Source organism: Glycine max, chromosome 20, assembly GCF_000004515.6.
Source record: "Glycine max cultivar Williams 82 chromosome 20, Glycine_max_v4.0, whole genome shotgun sequence".
In the NCBI taxonomy this organism is placed as follows: Eukaryota; Viridiplantae; Streptophyta; class Magnoliopsida; order Fabales; family Fabaceae; genus Glycine; species Glycine max.
The window spans coordinates 18,359,308-18,380,444 of NC_038256.2; the positions used below are offsets into that span (position 1 = coordinate 18,359,308).

Genomic DNA, 21,137 nt, shown 5'->3' on the forward strand with positions numbered 1-21,137 from the left:
CACTTGATAAACAAGTCATGCTGAGTGATATTAGAGACACACGCGCACACATATATACTAAGTGGATGGCAATGCAAATAACCTAGTTTTTACTTTATTCAATTAGCTTAAAATAAAAGTTAATTTGACCAAAATAAAACTATTTTGTAAAATAGCTTATTTCACTAGGTTAGATGATTTTGCTTTAAGTGACACTTCCAGTTGGTGTAACAATCATCACAGTAATTTGGTAGCGAAAGAGGGTGTGCAACGTAAGGGAATTTGTGTTTGTTTAAGAAAACTGTGAAACTGTGCAACATAATAGCTACTTGTCTGTATTGATTTGTCTGTCTTGTTATTTTAGCAAATCAAACGCACCTTATAGTTTTTATTCTTTAACTTTCCTGTTTCTGCTTTTGAGCTGAGTTATATTTAGTTCAAAAGTATGATGAATTGCAGACATAATAGGGGGAAAAAGTTGGGATGTAATTGTAATGAGTAGGGAAATGCGATACTTATGTTACTGCAATGTAAACATGTACAGAATAAGGTAGCATGGACTGTGCGAAAAATTACTAGGTAGTCCAGAAGCACTAAATCTTTTGAGTACTTACAAAAGGGAAACAAATAAAGAGCTCTGAATGAATATTGATTCGGCAGAGCATGAGAAAATGAAAATTAAATCTTTCTTCATCAGCCAAGTGATGTGCGAAGGAAGGATGTCAGTATGTTGCAAGATTTGGAGGCAAAACCCAATGTTGGTGAGGTGGTGGAACTTGATCTTGCAAGGTCATGTCATAAATGCTCTTTCTTTTTGCCTTTTTGTTTGAGGCTCGCAGATGAAGAAAGTATTTTTGGGTATGACTAGCAACTTGGGTTGAGGTTCTAGTCTTAACAGCATACCTTGCAATATTCTTCCAACCTCCCTTGCCATAGATTGCAAGCCCTTGAAGAAATAACCTGTAATGAAAATGAAAGAAGAAAAACATAAAAAGTTTATTGATATGCAAAATCTAATAGTTTGAGAGATTAAATAGAATAGTACATGTGTTCTTCATTGGTCCATCTGTTGCAGCGATTGTGAGATGATGATGCCGATGAAGTGGAGGGTCGGTTCGCTGTCTGTGTCTGTGGAAGAAGGGTGATGTGCCCTGCCGGAGTGAATACCCTAGGTGAAGTGTTGTCTGGCAGTGACAGGGGTGGAAGGTGAACAAGGGTGTCTTGCAACAACATCGGAGTGGATAGGGGAAGAAGGCTAGGGGCAGGGGCAGTGTTCTTTGACTCCAACAACTCTTGCAACAACATCGGAGTCGAAAGGGAAAGAAGGTGATCGAGGGTTTCTTCGGCCGACGGAGAAAGAAGCCTTGGGGCAGTGTTCTCTAACTGATCGAGGGTTTCTTCTATCGGAGGAAGGTAAACGAGGGTGTCGTCCCACTCATCGAAGCCGCCGTGAAACTGTGTATGCGGCAACATCGATTCCGTCGGGGGAGGCACTGACAAAGATGACAACTTGGGAGGAAGTTGAACGAGGCTGTTCTCCAACTCAAACACCTGCAGCTTGTTGTTGTCGGAGCCACCATCAGAATCAGAATCACCACTGTGAACATGGGTGGCGTCCTCCAACGGAAACATCATCGATGGGGCAGTGTTCTCTGAATGAATGAGGGTCTCCAACTCTTTATACAGTGCCTCCTCCTTGTCGAAGTCGAAGCCACCGTCAAACTCAAACTCGTCGTCGTTGTTTCCTCTGAACATTCTTTCTTTCGTTTCAACTCAATAACCACACAAAACTAAACAAAACCCTTTCTCGTCTAATTTCTTTCTTTCTTTCTTTCATAAAAATCTGATCCTTAAATTTCGAACCAGGAAATGCCAATACGCGCGTCTTCGCTTCCTCTTCCCTCCTTCCTTTGTCTAACGGCTACTTTAAAACCAACGGATTCGATTCGGCTTGTTCAAAGAATCCTGCCTTTTGAATCGTTGGATGTCTTTTGCTTGTCTTGTCTTTATTTTTTTCTTCTTCCTTTGTAAAACTTTGCCAATTTTATCATCACTTCTATTTGTTCTCTTTGCCTATAAAAAAGATAAATGTATTTATGGTACTTCAACTTTCATCCATTTGACATGGGTCGATATGATTTTTTTTTAAAATATTTGATAATTGAACTATATAAATAAACAAATGAATATTATGCATAAGAAAATGACTTAAATATGTTTTTAAGGATATAATGAACACAATGAGCAAAGAGAAATTAAGGAATGTTTGTTTCATGAACTATTTTGTTATTCCCAAGAATACAAGACCAGAAAAAATTGTCTCATGTTTATTATGAGGTCATAAAAAAATTAATCTTGGATATGTTTTATTCCTACAAAAGATATAATCTCATATTCTACCAATACTTAGTCTTGACAGAAAAGGTAGGGAAAAATTATTTTCATGGGACAGAAATACCTCTTCATGAGTAAAACTCCATATTTGCCCTCTTACTAACCATTATCTCACTACTTTTTCATTGTTCCTTGATGATACGTGCTTAAATTTTTTTTGGATCCTACAAATTTTGTTATTGTCGAATTAATGTTTCCGCATTTTGATTTACTATCAATTTTGTTCTTACATTTTACGATAATTTATCCTTTCCCTCCAATGCCCCTTTTTAATAGGCAATTTTTGTTCATCTTTCAATTACCATTATCATCAAACACCTGAGGAGGAGAAGAAGGGTGTAACAAGAGTTTTTGTAATATGGGCATTTTAGTAATAGTAATATATATTCACATGAAAAAAAAAACTCAATTAAACACGTTTTAATCATTCCTGAGAATATAAAAAATAATCTCAACCAATTTAAATACCCTGGAATAAAATTTCCATGTTATATTCCTAAGAAAAAAAAAATATTCTTGGGAATAAAAAAAAATTATCCATGAAACAAACGCTCCCTAAAACTAGCTTTTCGAAAATTCCAAGGACTTATAAAAATATTTTTTTCAAGGACTACAAAAAATAATTAACCAAATTTAAAGGACTAAAACATATTTAAACCTAAAAAAATATAAATAAACAAATTTTCTCAATTACTTCTAGTTATCCTAGTGTTGGTGGTCCCTTTTTAAAACAAAAAATAATTTTTATTCTTACTAAATAAAAAAACAATTTATATTTTAAATAAATTAAATATCAAAACAAACAGACACAAAAGATAGGTTCTTCTACCCTCACAAGCACACTCAAAAGACACTGGAATTTATTGTTGTTTCATCTTTTTCCCTAATCTCTTAAGAAAATGTGAAAAAATCGCTCAGGAAGTGACAAAAAATTGTAATTTTTGGGGGTGTTTAGTCGTCAAAAATTGTTTTGGAGAAGGGTTTAACCGTAACAAATTGTTTAATTCATTTGTAATCAAATTACATGTGTAAGTTTGTTAGCTACGTTAGATTATCGTCTAACGAAGTTACTTTTGAGGACCAACAAAAATATGTTTTATTTTTACAATGACCAAATTAATATGAAATTTTTTGTGAAAACGAATGTAATACTTTTAAAATTTTGAAGGAATCCCAAACATTTTTTTAACCAAAAATAAAATATTGATATTGTCATGAAGCGGAAGTCAAATACCATTTTCGGTCCTATATATAAATATTTTTTTGATCCTAATTATAAGAAAGATATAATTACTTTGTCAACATTCTTTTTTTTTCTTAATTAATTGTCATGTCTATTAAGACTAAATTCTATGACAAATCAGAATGGAGAAAGGCTTGAGTGGAAAAAACCGAGGTCCTGAATCTCAAGATGAACAACAGATTCTTAGTTGGTTTCCACCACGTGCTGGTAAGATGAAATGTAATATGAACATGAAAACCTTAGGTGTGCCACATTAAATGAAAAACTGAGGATTTCATGAATGATCTGACTTTACAGGGGATCATCCTTTTACATGGGTACTCAGGTGTACCTCATTAAAACCTCTTCAGCAAAAACCCTTATTTTTTACAAGTGGGAAAAATACTAAAGTAGGAAAAAGAGTACACTACCAGGTTCTAACTATAGTAGGGTCTTAAGTGAGTTGCATTCCAAATCCTAGGGACCACCTTGCCTACCATGTCTTGAAGCTTGTACGCGTTGTTCTACAAGGATTCAGTGATGCAGAATGAGCCTTCCCTGTTTGGTGATAGCTTTCCTTTTGAGTTGTCTTTCATGGCATCTCCTTGGAGCCTCCAAACCAAGGCATTGGGCTTGAAGCTACATTTCTTGAGCTTTGAGATGCATTTCCAAGTTATTCTTTGTTTGCAGGCATTTTCTTGAATTCATGGTTCACTTCTGACTTCCTCAGTCAGGTCCAACTCCATCGCCAATGATTCTGAGTTGTTGGCCACGTTGACCATGCTTCTGCGGAGTGAAGGTTCGCCAATTTCCATAGGTATCATAGCATTGGTGTTGTAGTTAACTTGAATGTGGTTTCTTGTGTGGTAGACTGGGGAGTACAGTGGTATCCCCATAGCATGCTCGGGAGCTCGTCTACCCACAGCCCCTTAGGAATTATTGACGTTCTTTTGTGTAGCTTGACGAGGATGACCTTGTTTGTGGCTTCTACTTGCCTATTGGCTTGGGGATGCTCCGCTGAGGAGGTCAGGTGTTTGGTACCGAGCTATTGGAGAAATTCTTCGTACCCCGTTTTAGTGAATTGCCTTCCAAATTTGGTCATGATGGCTTGAGGTAAGCCATACCTGGAGATAATGTTCTTCTATGTGAACTTCTGAACCTTTTGGGCCGTTATTTTTTGCAGGGGGTCTGCTTCAATCCACTTGGTGAAATAGTCCACCATGGTGAGGAGGAATTCGATTTGGCTTTTGGCTATAGGAAATGGTTCGAGAATGTTCATTCCCCACATGGTGAAAGGCCAAGGGGAGGTGATGTTATGGAGCTCCTCAGGCAGCGCGTGGTGGATATGGTTGAACTCTTGACATTCTTTACACTTTTTGACATACTTGGTGCAAACTGCCCTTAAGGTCAGCCAGTAGTATCCAACTCGTATGACCCTTTCACCATGCTTCATCCTCTGGTGTGCATTCCACATATCCCCCTATGTACTTCGTGCATGACGTATGTGACACCCTCTACCCCTCACATATATACTAACAAAGGAATAAAAATTCAAATATTAATTAAAAGTATTTTTTTACATTTTTAAATAAGCCTTTCAAAGGGATAAAAGGCTCACATTCACTTTCTTCTACATCATATTCAAACTTGTCCAAATAAATAATAAAGTCATCTCGGTTCAAACAAGACCATCTAAGACTTCATACAATTAATATAAAACCCTATACCCCAATGCTACATCCTATCAGAGCGTTGTGTCTCGACGTCCTTCAACACAAGGTTCCTTAAAGCAATTCACCTAGTCATCTGCTCCCCCGAACACAAAGTTCAAGATCATCACAGGATCCAAACACAAACAACACACGGGGAGTGAGTTATCACATGACTAACTAATAGAGAAACAAGACAACTATATATATATATATATATATATATATATATATATATATATATATATATATATATATATATATATATATATATATATATATATATATATATATATATATATATATATATATATATATATATATATATATATATATATATATATATATATATCATATAAACCAAATAAAACTTACTTACACATAATTCACGTAATTCCGCCACTTTGTCATTCAAGGTTCACTTTTCATCCATCAATCACACTTTTCAATCATCAATCACATTACACAAGAATCACACGCTCTGATCAAGACATAATAACACATCAATTTCATAATAAACAATTAGCAAGTGCATGAGACAGTTATGCTAAGACTCAAGCTTATATGCAATGTGGTACCATGTCAGTGAAAAACCACCCTAGGGCGCTTAGGAGTACATAACAAGACACACCATACAATGGGTTTGTCAGGTTACTCTCACTAAGTAAGATCATAGGGAGACCAGTTAGGATCACGATGTTTTGAGAGAATGCTCCAATCATATGGGATCGGCATAGGCTTAAAGGAGCACTCAAACCCGAAGACCCCCAAGGCCTACACTCCGAAGAGTCCGTCAAGGCCTCACCTTCCTGATTCATGTTTAACCCCTAAAATAATTTTTGCACGCAGACACTGCTTATGAATTATATAATACCCACCACCTCACACTCGTGTTTCAAACACGTACAACATATTGCGTTACAATTTGACACTGGTTCCTAAATAGGAAACCTACACTTTCTCTTTAACACTGGTTTCTAAATAGGAAACCTACACTTTCTCTTTAACACTGCGCATTTACACTTTTCTCAAGATAACACTGGTCGGGTTATTGTACAATTCACAGCTTACAACACAAATAATGTCACATCAAGAGTTAATCACACACTTATTCACAACCAAAACTCTTTCACAATTTCACATCTCATAATGTCACAATTCACCATCACATGTTTTCACGTATCTCACAATTCAACACATGTTCTACTTTACACTTTTACTCAATCTCAATAACAATATTACAATCTCAAGGCAACATATTATTCTACAATTCCTCACATATTTCATTTATAAGCACTGTTCATGAATTATACAATACCCACGACCTCACCCTCGTATTTCAAACACGTTTAACACATTGCGCTACAATTTAACACTGGTTCCTGAATAGGAAACCTACACTTTCTCTTAAATATTGCGCATCAAAGCTTTTCTCAAGATAACACGGGTCGGTTTATTGTATAATTCATAGCTCACAATATAATTATTGTTACATCAAGTGTCAAACACACACACTTATTCACAATCAAATATCATGCCCACAATTTAACATCTCATAATATCACATCAACCATCTCATTTTTACATGTATCTCGCAAATTGACACATTCAACTTTGTACTACTCAATCTTCACAATAATATTATAATACCATTATAATAACTTATTACACCTTATAACTCATATACACATCACGCAATAATAATATTTGCATGATACAAAACATATATATGTATATGTATATAGTAAATTAAACTACATTGTTTTTAATCAAAGAATTTCTAAAACAATTAATTTAATATTACATCAAAAGAAATTACCACTAAGCATTAATCTTACAATTTTCTTTAATTTATTATTCTAGTATTATAATAATTATATACACATAACATGTTGATCATCGTCGTAGAAAAATTAGAACAAGATAATAATTTGTATAAAATAATTCATTGAATAATATTATTTAAAATATAATTTACGTTAATAAAAAGAGCTTAATTTTTCTAAGGGGTTCATACTCAACACAACAAGAATACATCAATTTCACAACAATTTCTCATTGGAACATCAACTGATTCATCAAACATATATAATTCACTGTAATAATTATAAGGATAAAATGAAAATTGCGAAAACACCTCAAAACCCATTCCAATTGATATCTCTAGGGATCTCTACACATGTTCTCACTAATCCCCAATTGTGAATAACTCATCCCTTACCTCTAAGCGGACTCACGTGTCTTCAGAAAGTGATAGCAGCATCTCTAGCATTCCCTGAGATTCCTCCAGTTTTTTCCTCTAACTGCTCCAATAGAGTTCCCAAACGTAGAGAAGGGATTGAAGCCTCCACTTGTACTATCTTGGTGCGATTCCTTTTTCTCTCTCCGTGAATATTATCTTGCAAATCCCAATGGTGAGGGTGTGCGGAACTGAACCGCGGACCACATGAAAATCCAACGGTTAACGAAACCGGGATCGTAGTTTTACTGAGACTGTTTTGGGTTTCTGCGGGAAAGGAAAGGAAAAGGCTACGATACGAAAGGTATTTCTCTCAGGTCAAACATGATATCGAAATTTCCAACGGTGAGAATGCTTGGAATTGGGTTGCTCAATTTTCACGACGATCCAACGGTGAATTACTCTGAGATCGTCGTTTTTCTGAGACAAGTTTGGTGGGCTGCGAGAAAAAGAAAGGATTTTAAGAGGAGAAGGGGAAAAACAAAAATGAGGGAAAGAAGAGGCATCGTCAGTCTGAAAACTAACCTAACATAGCTATTTATACCTAGGGTACACACAACTTATTATTACTCTATTTATTTGTTTCTAATATTTTATAAAAAAGAACTCTATTTTATTCCCTATCAAATGAATAAATCAAATGTCCTTTTTTTTCTTCTTCAAATCATTATTTCTCATTATTTATTTATTTATAAAAATCTGATCATTTTTCTAAAACTTTATTTATTTAAAAATAAAAATTCTTTTTAAATTGGCTTACGAAAAATGGGATGTTACAACGTACATCGTGTTGTCCTCTCTGACGTACTTCAATAAGGGTCTTAAGAAAATATGAAAAAATTGTTGAGGAAGTGACAAAAAATTATAATTTTTGGGGGTGTTTATCCGTCAAAAATTGTTTTGGAGAAAGGTTTAACCGTAACAAATTGTTTAATTCCTTTGTAATCAAATTACATGTGTAAGTTTGTTAGCTACGTTAGATTACCGTCTAACGAAGTTATTATTGAGGACCAACAAAAATATGTTTTATTTTTAGAATGACCAAATTAATACAAAAATTTTGCGAAAATGAATTCAATACTTTTAAATTTTTGTAGGGATCTTAAATATATTTTATGCAAAAATAAAATATTAATATTGTCACGAAGCAGAAGTCAAATACCATTTCCGGTCCTATATATAAGAATAAAAGACAATATTTTTTTGGTCCTAATTATAAGAAACATATGATTACTTTGTCAACATTCTTTTTTTTACTAATTAATTGTGATGTCTATTAAGACTAAATTTTATGACAAATTAGAATGGAGAAAGGCTTGAGTGGAGAAAAACCGAGGTCCTGAATCTGAAGATGAAAAACGTGTAGAAGCAAGCTTCATGATGATGAATCAAGTTGATTCAAGTAGTTTTGATGATGACAAAAAGCCCAAAGAATGATTTCAAGATTGAGTCAACAAGTTCAAGATCAAGTTTAATTTCAAGTTTCATGAGAAGAAATCAAGAAGATTCAAGAATCAAGAGAAGTTTGATTTCAAGATTCAAGAGAAGATGAATTCAAGATTCAAGAGAAGAAATCAAGAAGACTTCACAAGGGAAGTATTGAAAAGATTTTTAAAAAAAAAAACATAGCACAGTTTTGTTTTTCAAAAGAGTTTTTCTCCAAATTTTCTAAGTTACCAGAGTTTTTACTCTCTGGTAATCGATTACAGGAAACTGGTAATCGATTACCAGTGGCAAAGTTTGATTTCAAAAGCTTTTAACTGAATTTGCAACGTTCCAATTGTTTTTTAAATGGTGTAATCGATTACAATATATTCGTAATCGATTACCAGTGTATCTGAACATTAAAATTCAAATTCAATTGTGAAGAGTCACATCTTTTCATGAAATGCTTTGTGTAATCGATTACATGATTTTGGTAATCAATTACCAGTGACATGTTTTGAATAAAAATCAAGATATGTAACTCTTCCAATGGTTTTCAGGTTTTTCTCAAGGTTATAACTCTTCCAATGGTTTTTCTTGACCAGGCATGAAGAGTCTATAAAAGCAAGACCTTGAATTGCATTTCAATAACTTTTTGATATATTCTTTTACAACCTTTGAATCTCTTTGAACATCTTCTTGAACTTCTTCTTCTTCTTCCTTTGCCAAAAGCTTTCTGAGTTTTCTGGTTTCGAAACTTTGTTCTTTCACAGAAAACAAAAGTGTACTATTCATCTTTTTCATTCTCTTCTCCCTTTGCCAAAAAGAATTCGCCAAGGACTAACCGCCTGAGTTCTTTTTGTGTCTCTCTTCTCCCTTTTCCAAAAGAACGAATGACTAACCGCCTGAATTTTTTTGTGTCTCCCTTATCCCTTTTCAAAGAATTCAAAATGACACAGTCTGAGAATTCTTTTGATTCTTTCCTTTCCCTTAAACAAAAGATTTCAAAGGACTAACCGCCTGAGAACTTTGTCTTAACACATTGGAGGGTGCATCCTTTGTGGTACAAGTAGAAGGTACATCTACTTGGGTTGTTGTAACTGAGAACAAGAGAGGGTACATCTCTTGTGGATCAGTTAAAGTGGAGGATACATCCACTTGGTTGTTCAAAGAGAACAAGGGAGGGTACATCCCTTGTGGATCTTTGCTTGTAAAGGATTTTACAAGGTTGAAAAAAATCTCAAAGACCGCAGGTCGCTTGGGGACTGGATGTAGGCACGGGTTGTTGCCGAACCAGTATAAAACTCTTGTGTTTGTCTTCTTCTTCCCTACACCCTTTAATTTCCGCTGTGCACTTTAATTGTCGCTTTTACTTTTGGTTAAGTTTCTATTTCTGTTCTTTACTTTCTTAACTTTGTAATAAAAGTCTAATTAAATCTAGTAACATTAAGAAGGATAGTTTTTTAATTAGTCAAGGTACGTTAATAATTAATTCAACCCCCTCTTCTTAATTATTCCGAGACCACTTGATCCAACACAACGAATTCTTAGTTGGTTTTCACCACGTGTTGGTAAGATGAAATGTAATATGAACATGGAAAATGTTATAGTGAAACTTATTCCTGTTGAGTTCAAACGAGGTCCAATCAAGTTGTTTGGTCCTCTCTTAGTGGAATCTTCAATCTTTGTTGTTGAAGTGGGGGGAGGTACCAGCAAAAGGGACTCCAACGAGTAAGTTAGTAGTGCTTTGAGGTGTTTATGTGTCTATATCTGGGATGAGAAAAACGTACATGGGGATCTCTCCTTTGGGTCTATATATAGTGTGAATGTATGTGTATGAAGGTTTTGATGATGCCAAGATATAAGCAACACAAGATTACTTCAAGCCTAAATTCAAGATCAAGAAAAAGAAAATACTTAGTTTATTTGTTAAAAGAATCTCATTGGTTATAGAAGGTTTGGCCTCAAAACTTGATTTCCAAATGATTTTATAAAAAGCCTTGAAATAGTTTTTATCAGTACAAATAGAATATTTTTTCCACTGGTAATCGATTATCAGACATTGTAATCGATTACCAAAGACAAATTACTATAGAGGCTTTTCAAAAAGAAGTTCAAAATTTGAATTTTAAATGTTGTAATCGATTAGCACTTTCTTGTAATTGATTACCAGTAATGAAAACTTCATAAATTTAATTTGAAAAGTCATGAGCCCTCAATATATAATTGTGTAATCAATTACCAAGAAACTGTAATCGATTATTAGTGAGAAAATTTTTAAGAAAATATTTTGAAAAGTTACATCTCTTCAAAAGTTTTTGAAAAGCCACCAAGGGCCTTTAAATATGTGACTTGTCTACGAAAATCTTCAGAGTTTTTCAGAACCTTATTGTCTTATTCTCTCAGAAACAAATCATTGGTCAAACACTTAAAAATCATCAATTGAGTATTCTTCTAAGATAACTTGTATCATCTTCTCTAAAAAGAGAGAAAAACTTATGTACTTTCTGAAAAGAATTATTGTGATCAAGAGATTGTTTGTCTCTTGAATTGTGAGAACTTGATCTCAAGGGAGAGGAATCCGTAGGTGATTCAGAAGTTGTAAAAGACTTTTATAAAGATAGTGAGAATCTCAAGTGGATTGCTTAAGGACTGGATGTAGGCACAAGAAGTGGTCGAATCAGTATAAATCGAGTTTGCATTTCCCTCTTCCATTATCTCAGTTATTTTATTGCAGTTTACTTTTTTTTTGTGCATTTAAAAGAAAATTATTAAATTGATTGCTTCTTCTTCTTCTGCATTCTAAGCCAATCATACATCATTTAAAAGGGGACTAAAATTTGTTAATAGGAAAATTTTAAAACTTAATTCACCCCCCTCTTAAGTTATTGAGACCACTTGTTCAACATACAGGTGTCCAGTGACGAGGCAAGTGCGTGATGTTCGGAGGCATGTTGGCGAAGTGCTCCTCTATGCATTGTGGCTTAGTTTGCTGGTGCCCATTGGAACTACCATGAGTCGAGGACGTGGGGATCTCACGAGCCGAGTATGTGCCAAGTTCTTCGGTGGTAAGAGGGCCAAGAGAGTTAATTGTAGCAGGTTTCCCCCCATTGCCATCCCTAGGTACGAGTGGGTTTCCATGAAAGTTAACTTGTACCCAACTTGGTTTCAAACCCATGAGTCTATAAAGGAGTTGAAAAGGAAGGTCGACATGATGACCTCAGACGATACCAAGTTGTTCATCGTCGAGCCCTGTAGCATAGAGGAGCGCGTGTCTATGTGGGCATCAAAGGGTGAGGCTGATTTTGTGTATATGTATGAAGATTTATTTAAGGAGTTGAATGTTTAATTTCCCTTTTCGGATTTTGAATGCGAGATGTTGAGTTTGGTGAATGTTTCTCCCATGCAGTTTCATTCAAACAATTGAGCCTTTTTGCATGCCTTTCAAATTGTTTGCAAGAGTTTGAAAATCGAGCCCACTGTTAATAAGTTTATGTACTTCTACCAGTTCAAGATGGGTGTTAAGGTCAGTTGGGCTTCCTTGAATGCATTCAAATTGGAAAAACTATTCCAGTTGTATGCCCAATCTTGGAAAAAGTTCAAGTCGGGCTTTTTTCGAGTTCGTCTGAACCCTGATTGCGGGGATTCCAGAGAGTTGTTTTTTAAGGAGGATGAGAAAACTCCTAAGTTTCCTTTTATTGGCAACACTTTCCTTTTAAATTCAAATCCCGTCTTCACCAACTGTTGTCGACCCAAGAAGTGAAAGACATTGAGATTATAAGGTAATGGCCATGCGAGATGTTGTGTAAATTCGTTATGGCTATTCCGAATGGGTGTTTTCCTGATTGTGTTCTAAGTCATGAGTACTGTTATGCTAGCATCTCTTTTTATAAATTTGGGGAAGTATTGACTTCTTTGCAGAAGTTATGAAGGGATACGATTACAAGAACCTGAAGAGTTTGAGTGTTGATGACCAAACTCAAGTCAAGAAAACAAAAAAGAGGAAGCGAGTGAAGGACTCATCTAAGCCTGAGAAGAAAGTGAAGTCTATGGAAGGGTAGAGTGAGGTCGACAGTGTCAAGGTTGAGATCATTAATCTTGATGGACTTGAGGTAGCGAGCGGGGGAGCGGAATTGGGCAACACGATTGAGTGGCCCGTTGAGGTGTTAGAGAAAGACAAAGTTGTGGAGAAAGAGAAAGAGGCGGAGGTTGTTCAAAAGTCATCTGTGACTGAAAAGGTGGCAGAGGTTGCCCAGAAGTCAACTATAGCTCACCCAGGCGAATTTCTTTGCACCTCTTGGTTCTTATCTATAAATAGTCATGTCTTTGAAGCTGAAAAATGATCCAGTAGAAGAGAAAAATGTGAGAAGTTGAGAAAGAAGAAGAAGAAAGTAGAAAGTGTAGCCCAGAAGCTACAAAGTTGTGGCCGTGGATCGCATCCTTCGTCATTTCTCTTGTTAGTCTTGTGCTCTACGTAATGATCGGTTAGTTTTTCTTAAGGATTGAATGTAATATTTGTACCCTTATGTATCCCTTTTGATATTATATATGTATGAATCTTTTCTACTCATTAATCACGATTTCATTCTACTCGTAATGCTTGATTCTATTTGATCGCTAGTTTCATGAAATTGGATTTAAAATTTGATTGGGAAGTACTCTTAGAATTTGAATTGAATGAAGTTACTCTTTACGTTACGTTGCTAGGAATACAGCATAATGTTTTGATTGCAAAAAGCACGAGAATATGATTGTAATTCTGGGGTATTTACTTCATATGCGAGGGATCGATATTTAGTAAATATTCTTAGGTCCCAAGTGCGAGGGATCGACTTGGGGTAACTTGATATGTGCATTAGTAATGTTAGAAAATGATTCATATATGTTAATCTTATTAGGATACTAACGATATGAACGATGAAATTTAATCCTACGTTTTCTTGAAATAATTAACTTCGTTTTTATTATTTCTGTAAGTTTACGTATTTTTTATGCACTAAATTTCGTTAGTTCCGTTATTTCCATATATTCCACTATTTCCGTAAAATATGTTATTTATGCTATTCTTTTACTTTAAGTTATCTTTAGTTAGTTAAACCAAACCAATGACATTCGATGAAATTTGTACATGACTATGGAACTGATAACCTTTATCCGAATGAATTAAGTAACTTAAGTTTCTATGGAGATGAACTCTTTTTATAAATATGTAACCTACAATGACAATTGGTACGCTTGTCAAAAGTCTAACAGGCATGCTAGCGGCGCTCCATGCGAAGAGATCGACATTCTGCATTAGCACGTGCTCGATCTATTTCTGAAGGTGCTCCATCAAGTCTTTCCCCCATCTTGGTGCGTTGATGTGGCTCATTGCCAAGTTAGAAACAGTGCAACTCCTCAATCGGTGTTGGCCCAGCTCATTGTTATGCCTTCTATGTGGTTGACATCTATTGTGTCAGTGTGATTAGTGAGTATGTAAGACTTGATGAGTAGACTTTTGGCGTAGCACTCTCAGGCTTCCACTTGGCCTGGTTTTACCGTCACTATGTCACCACGTTGGTTGGGGAACTTTATTGGTAGATGGGGCATTGAGATGATCGTGCCTAGAGCATTCAACGTTGTTCTCCCGATCAGGATATTGTAGGTGTCAACGTCGATGAGGACATACTGGGCGAGTTATGTTCTTGACAATTCTCCTCATCTGAAGGTGGTCGCTAGCTCTACTGCATTGTGGGTGTGAACTTGCCCCTCTACAAAACTGATCAAGGGTTCGAGACAATGTTTTATAAGTTTTGGTGAGACATCTAACCTCTGAAAGTGGACCAAAAAAGTATGTCCACCGAGTTGCCTCCATTTATTAAGACTTTTCTGACATCCCAATTGGCGATGCCAACTGTGATAACCATCGGATCATTTTGCTCGGGATCGAACCTTGCAAAGTCGACGCCTGTGCACATTATTAGTGGGATTGATCTCCTCGAGCTTGCTGCAGAAACATGGTTCACACTTTTGATGGTGTGCAAGTGCCTCTTCTAGGCTGACTTGGTGGTACCTTCACCGACAAAGCCACTCGTGATGGTGTTGATAACCCCGCATCTTCCTCCTTCGTTGGTTGCTGAGGTGCCGACTTGATCTGGCTTTGCTTCTACCTGGTCCGATCTATCAACATGGGGTTGTTGTCCTCAGCCACTGTCGCAGCCACTGTAGCCGCCTCTGTTATTGTTAGGGGTGTATATGTAGTTGCCAAGGGTACCCTGTTGTATCAACTTCTTTATCTTGTCCTTCAGGGCCACACACTCCTTTATAGTATGGATAAGATCTTCGCATTGAGTGCTTCCTCCAGCAAGCTTACTCTACAAACATTTAACGACATGCAGTGTTGGTACTTTGGCTGTCAGCTAGACTCTTTGAAGGATTTTTCCTAGACGGGCTTTATTTTGTCCTTGTTGTGGTTGTCTTTTTTCTTCTCTATCATGCGCCCTTGGTTGCAGAAGCCGGATAACTCCTCTATTTGTATGTATCTCATTGCCCATGCTCGAAGTTCATCAAGATCTTTGGGTTGTTTTCGACAAAGGTTTGTCGGCGAATGGCCCTAGCTTGAGTGTCATGATCATAGAGTGTAGCGTGACACCAGGATCGAGGTCCCAAATTTTGATAGAGATGGCAACATATCTTTCCATTAAGGACTATAGGGACTCATCATTAGCTTGGCGAAGGTTAACCAAAACAATGAATGTCATGTGGTAAGGGCGGCTGATTGCATACTGTGCCCCGAAGCGTTGGGCCAAGGTTACGAAAGTGTCAATGGATCATGGGGGAAGGCGTTTGTAGCATGTCAGCACCAACCTTTAAGGGAGGTGGGAAAGACCTTGCACATCACTGTGTCGTCATTAAAGTGCAAGTTGACTTGCATGGTGAATGTATGCAGGTGCTGATTCGAATCTGAGGTACCATCGTATCGTTCAATGTTTAGAATTTTCCAGGTGGTGGGTAGGGGGGTATCCATGATGCCATCCATGAAGGGGTGCCAATGAACGACGTCATGGTGGATGTCGACTGATCTGAGTCGAGAATGGATTGGAGGGTGCTCGTGGTGATTATAGGAGGATAGTTGGGTGTGACTTTCTTGGGTATGTGTCTCGGCATGGGTGGGTGGTGGGGACGGGGAGCAAGGTGGATATGGTGGTGGTGGAGGTGGCAAAGCTAGGTGCTGGATTGCAAGCCAGGCTTTGAGGTTCGCATTTTCCTCCCTTAATTGTCGCATGTCCGCCTCATGTTGTTGCTTCGAAGCCTTCAAATCGGCCTCCGGTTTCTTTTGTAACTATTCCATCTTCTCTTGAATTTCTTGTATGGCTGATGTCTCAACTTGTGTGGAGCACACAGACATACTAGGATCGTCTCTTCTTATTGCCACCATTTTGTGGCCATAGGAAAATTTTTCCTCGGCCCCACGATGGGCCCTAAATGTTCCTACTAAGTTGAAATTAGGTCTGACCGAGTTGTTTGGTCTTCTCTTTCACAATGGAATCTCTGATATTTGATGTTGAAGCAGGGAAAGTACCTGCAAAAGGGACTTGAGCAAGTCAGTAATGCTCTGAGGTGTTTAATGTCTATATCTAAGATGAGAAAAACATACCTAGGGATCTCCCCTCTGGGTCTATATATAGATGTCTGATGTCAAGGCAGTTGCATGATATTTAGAGCCATGTTGGCGAATTTCTCCTCTATGCATCATGGCCAAGTTTGTTGGTGCCCGTTAGAAATGCTAGGAGCCGAGCACGTGGGGATCTCATGAGCCAAGTATGTGCTAAGTTCTTTGGGTTGTATTGTACAAAACTAATATTTAGATTATTGTATCGGCTATAAGCAGTAGCAAGATGGACTACTCTGAGTTCGGGGTCATTATCTCAAAGTGTCGAATTCTTACTAGTTTAACAAATTTTAGTGTTTTTTTAACAACGACAACATAGCTCAGTCAGAGAGGCAAAATTTTATATTGGTCCCATTTATTTTGATGAGTTACCTAATTGTATTGCTAAGCATGGCAGTTTGGAAATAAGATAAGTGACGTTTACTAAAAGAAAAGAAAAAAGAACCGAAGGTAATACAAAGGAAAGAAACGAAGAATAAAGAAATATAAAGATGAAACTTAAAAGAAACATAAAGCACAAAAGGATATGTCTTATCCATAAATAGAAAAGAAGAAGAAGAAGAAAATGAAGTAATGGCTTTGTATTAATAAAAAAATAAATTCAAATTTTTTTGACTAAAAAATAAATTCATTAAAAAATGTAAATAATTATTACATGCATACTTTTATATTTGTTATGTAAAATTTGTCTAAGTTATGAAACTTATATATATGGTGTCGATGAACATGTTTCGAGAAAGATAGAAGAGTGTATTCAAAAGTGATTAATATTTGAAACAAGATTCAAGAATTACAATGCACCATCAAAGTAATTCATTTTGATAGAGATTCATGTTTTGACAACTTTATCAAAGCACGTGTTGAACTTAAAGGCGCTCAGGAGCAAGGTTATTTCGAATTTTCAAAGTATCAGTTGAAGCGGTTACAAAGAAGTTACACGAAGACATTAGGTAGTATTAGATTTGTGTATTTAGGAATATTGTTGTACACTTTTCGAAATCATAGAATTCGACTATTGGAATTAGAAGTCTATAAATAAGATTTTTGACGGCCAATTATCGGTGGATTGAATTGTATCACTTAAATCCTTAAACACCGACAACACCTCACATCAAAATTGGCTATTGGTTCAGAAGGTCATCATGTATGTATTCATTTTCACCTTTTATGAATTCACGTCTCTTTACTTTATTGTATCTTTCTGAACCCTTTATTTTTTCAATCTCCATATCTTCTCAAAACTTTTACTTTTTCAATCTCTATTTCTGGTTACTATTGAAATTACTACTGAAGTATAATAATTATCAAAATTAACTTTTTAATTGAAAACACTCATAAAATCTACTTACAAATTATCTTACAAATCGTTATATAGTAATACTATGAATATCTTTATCAGAATTACTATTATTATATGTATTTAGTATTAGACAATTCTACGATAAGTTGAAAACTACGAACTTGCTTGTTTGATTAAAAAGAATTTACAATCAAGAATGATTTCTATGTCTCATCTTTAAACATTTATTTGTTAATAGAATCATTTAGTGAAAAGTACTTAGTTTGTTATAAAAATATATTTCGTTCCAGGAGTAAGTGTAATTTTCACAATTAACAAATTGACACACCCAGTGGGACAAGTTTGTAAAAAAAAAAAAATCGATCTTAAGAAAAAATCCTAATGAGAACTGTTTGGTTTTAAGAAGTGGTAGAATGACAACAAATAGTCAAAGAAACCGTAGTAATAAGAACAACAATAATAATAATATTGTAAACACTTCTACTAATAATAGTGGCAGTAGTGAGAAAAATCAAACAAATCCATCTTTCGGGGTAAGTAATGAAATGGTTATGGGTGTTAGTCATGCAAACAACAACCCCATAAATATAAGTGGCAAAGACATGATGTGTTCATGAGTCCCAACAACTACCGCTGAAACTTCTTTGCAACAAAATAATGTAGTGTCAACTACAAACACACCCACCATTTTCTACTACAAGACCATGGAGTATGCCACCATTGTCTAACGAAATGAATATCCCACAATTGAGTCTACCAATACCTCAAAGTCAAAATACAATACCACCTATTGTAGTTAGTAGGTGAACCAATAGGCTTCTAGAACTTGGGGGCAATAACCATTCTAATGATGTTGATCAGTTAAGAAATATGAGAGTTCCTATCGAAGATAGGATAACAGAAGATAACAACATGGTCTCCACAGGTGTTTCTAATGAAACACTAGTAGTTTTTAGACAACAAATAGGCCATAATAATCATGAGATGGTTAATACTTTGACAAATCACATGGCCTCAATTTTAAATCCTTTGTTGAGAACTACTAATTAAAGTTATCAACAAATGAATGGTATCCTAACTCGAATAGGAGATGCTTTGTCCATTCCTAGAAACCAACCCGTGGATAGACATATAATTCAGGAAACACCAATGCAAGAAAGAGCTAATAATAATAATAATAATAATCTTGAAAATGAAGTTAATGTCCCAACACGGTTAGTGGATGATAGAGAACAACCAAACCCTATTTTGGTGACTTGAAACTAGAATGCAGATGAAGTTTTGGTTAACAAGCAGCAAAATCCAATACTTCAAGGATAAAATGGCCCAGATATTTAGGCCTTGAATCAAATCAAAATCCTCAAGTTAATCAAATGATTAAACAGGCCTTGAATAGACATGGTTCCAAAACAGGAAATGAACATCAAAATCCTCAAATTAATCAAATGATTGAACCACCTTATTTTTGTTTTTGCCTTCCCTGATAATATTTTACAATCCGAGTTGCCAAGGGGTTATAAGGTACCCAAATTTTTAAAATTTGGGCATGAGTTAGAAGAGTCTACTATAGAACATGTAGCTCATTTTCAAATAGAATGTGGTGATTTAGCCATTGATGAATTTTTTAAAATAAAATATTTTCCTAGTTCTTTAACAAAAAATACTTTTATTTGGTTCACCACATCACCACCAAATTCAATATATACTTAGGCACCCTTTGGAAGGGTGTTCCATGAATATTTATTTATAGGAGAGACTAAGGTTAGTCTCATAGATTTGTCAATTACTAAACATTTCAATAGTGAACCAATTGAAGATTATTTAAATAGATTTCAACAAATGAAATATCGATGTTATACTTAAATTTTGAACATGAATTAGTTAGAATGGCTATTGCAGGTTTAGATTTTTCAATTCGAAAGAAATTGGCAAATCAACAAGTTAGAGATATGACACAACTAGCAGATAGAATAAGAAGAACCAATCAAATAAATTATGATAAAGAAAGGAACAAAAGATATGATAAAAGTAGAAGGGAGAAAATAACATATGTAGAAGAATATAGAGATAATGATAATTTTATAAATTATCAACATTTAGATGTTAATCAAGAAGAAGATGAAATATGCGTGACAAAATTGCAGCCTGGACCTCCTTATACTTGTTAAATGTTAAAATTGGAGGGAAAACAAAAGTTTCCTAATGCAAAATATAGTCTTGATGTTATTAAGACAAATAAAATATTTGATAATTGAAAGATAAAATATTTATATTTGCACCACATGGGAGATTTGAGAAATATTTTTTTTACATTAAATCACTTAAAAATTTAAAAACATAAATGTTGTGATAAATGTATTTATGGTAATTCAACTTTTTTCATCCATTTGATATGGGTTGATATAATTTTTATTCTTTTTAAAAAAAATTATTTGATAATTGAACTATGTAAATTAAAACTGTCACAAATTGTGAAAGATGAACACAATAAATTAGGAGAGACTAAGAATGTGTATTGGATTAGGATTTTAAAAGACTATTTTGACATATAAAATCTTATGAATTTTAAAAGACTTTGTAAGAATGTAATGAGTTTTAAGACTATTTTTTTAAAGACTTTTATGATTAAGACTTTGTAGTTCATATTTTAATGGATTTACAAAATATGAATTCATAATATTTAAAAGAACATTATAAATTTTTAAGATTTTAAAGGACTTCGTGAATTTTTAAAAAACATTCAAAATCATTGATAAAAACCACCTAACACTTTAAATAAAATAGATCTTATACAGAGAACCCTAAACATGTTACATAACAAATCAATTTCCCTTAGCATATTTGTAAGTACAATAGGTTCATTCCTCTTCAATCATCAATCATGTTAATTGTATAAAAACTACATGTCACAATGTTTGTTAGTAGTATGGATCCTTGTAGTCATTCCCACAATAAAAATCCCACCAAACAAAAATCATGTTCAACAATTGTTTCAAACCTCATTTATATATTTATCCACTTATACATGAGTCAACTTTTCACGTTCATTAAAACTATATATATTTCTTATGTTTATATATATATATATATATATATATATATATATATATATATATATATATATATATATATATTTATGTTCATTTATATGTATAAGAACATAGTCAAGATGCTTCCCAAACTCAAGAATTGGAAAATTATGTTACAGGGTGTGTTGA

The 21,137-nt window shown here is 34.9% G+C and overlaps 1 protein-coding gene across 1 annotated transcript; it reads right to left on the reverse strand.

Moving 5' to 3' along the window:
• Positions 1–701: 701 nt before the first annotated feature.
• Positions 702–1,734, reverse strand: LOC102659563 (myb-like protein J). The gene is made up of 2 exons (XM_006605540.2): positions 1,025–1,734; positions 702–939 (listed from the first exon to the last, which is right to left on the reverse strand). Exons 1-2 carry the CDS (start codon positions 1,732–1,734, stop codon positions 702–704), a joined length of 948 nt encoding a protein of 315 aa, XP_006605603.1.
• Positions 1,735–21,137: the final 19,403 nt, after the last annotated feature.

What these genes read in the sequence shown, in the direction of transcription:
- LOC102659563 (XM_006605540.2), bottom strand. Translation starts at nt 1,734, where the DNA reads ATGTTCAGAGGAAACAACGACGACGAGTTTGAGTTTGACGGTGGCTTC. An exon ending in TGGACCAATGAAGAACACAT is followed by an intron (nt 940 to 1,024) that starts GTACTATTCTAT and finishes TTTTCATTACAG; the next exon opens with GTTATTTCTTCAAGGGCTTG.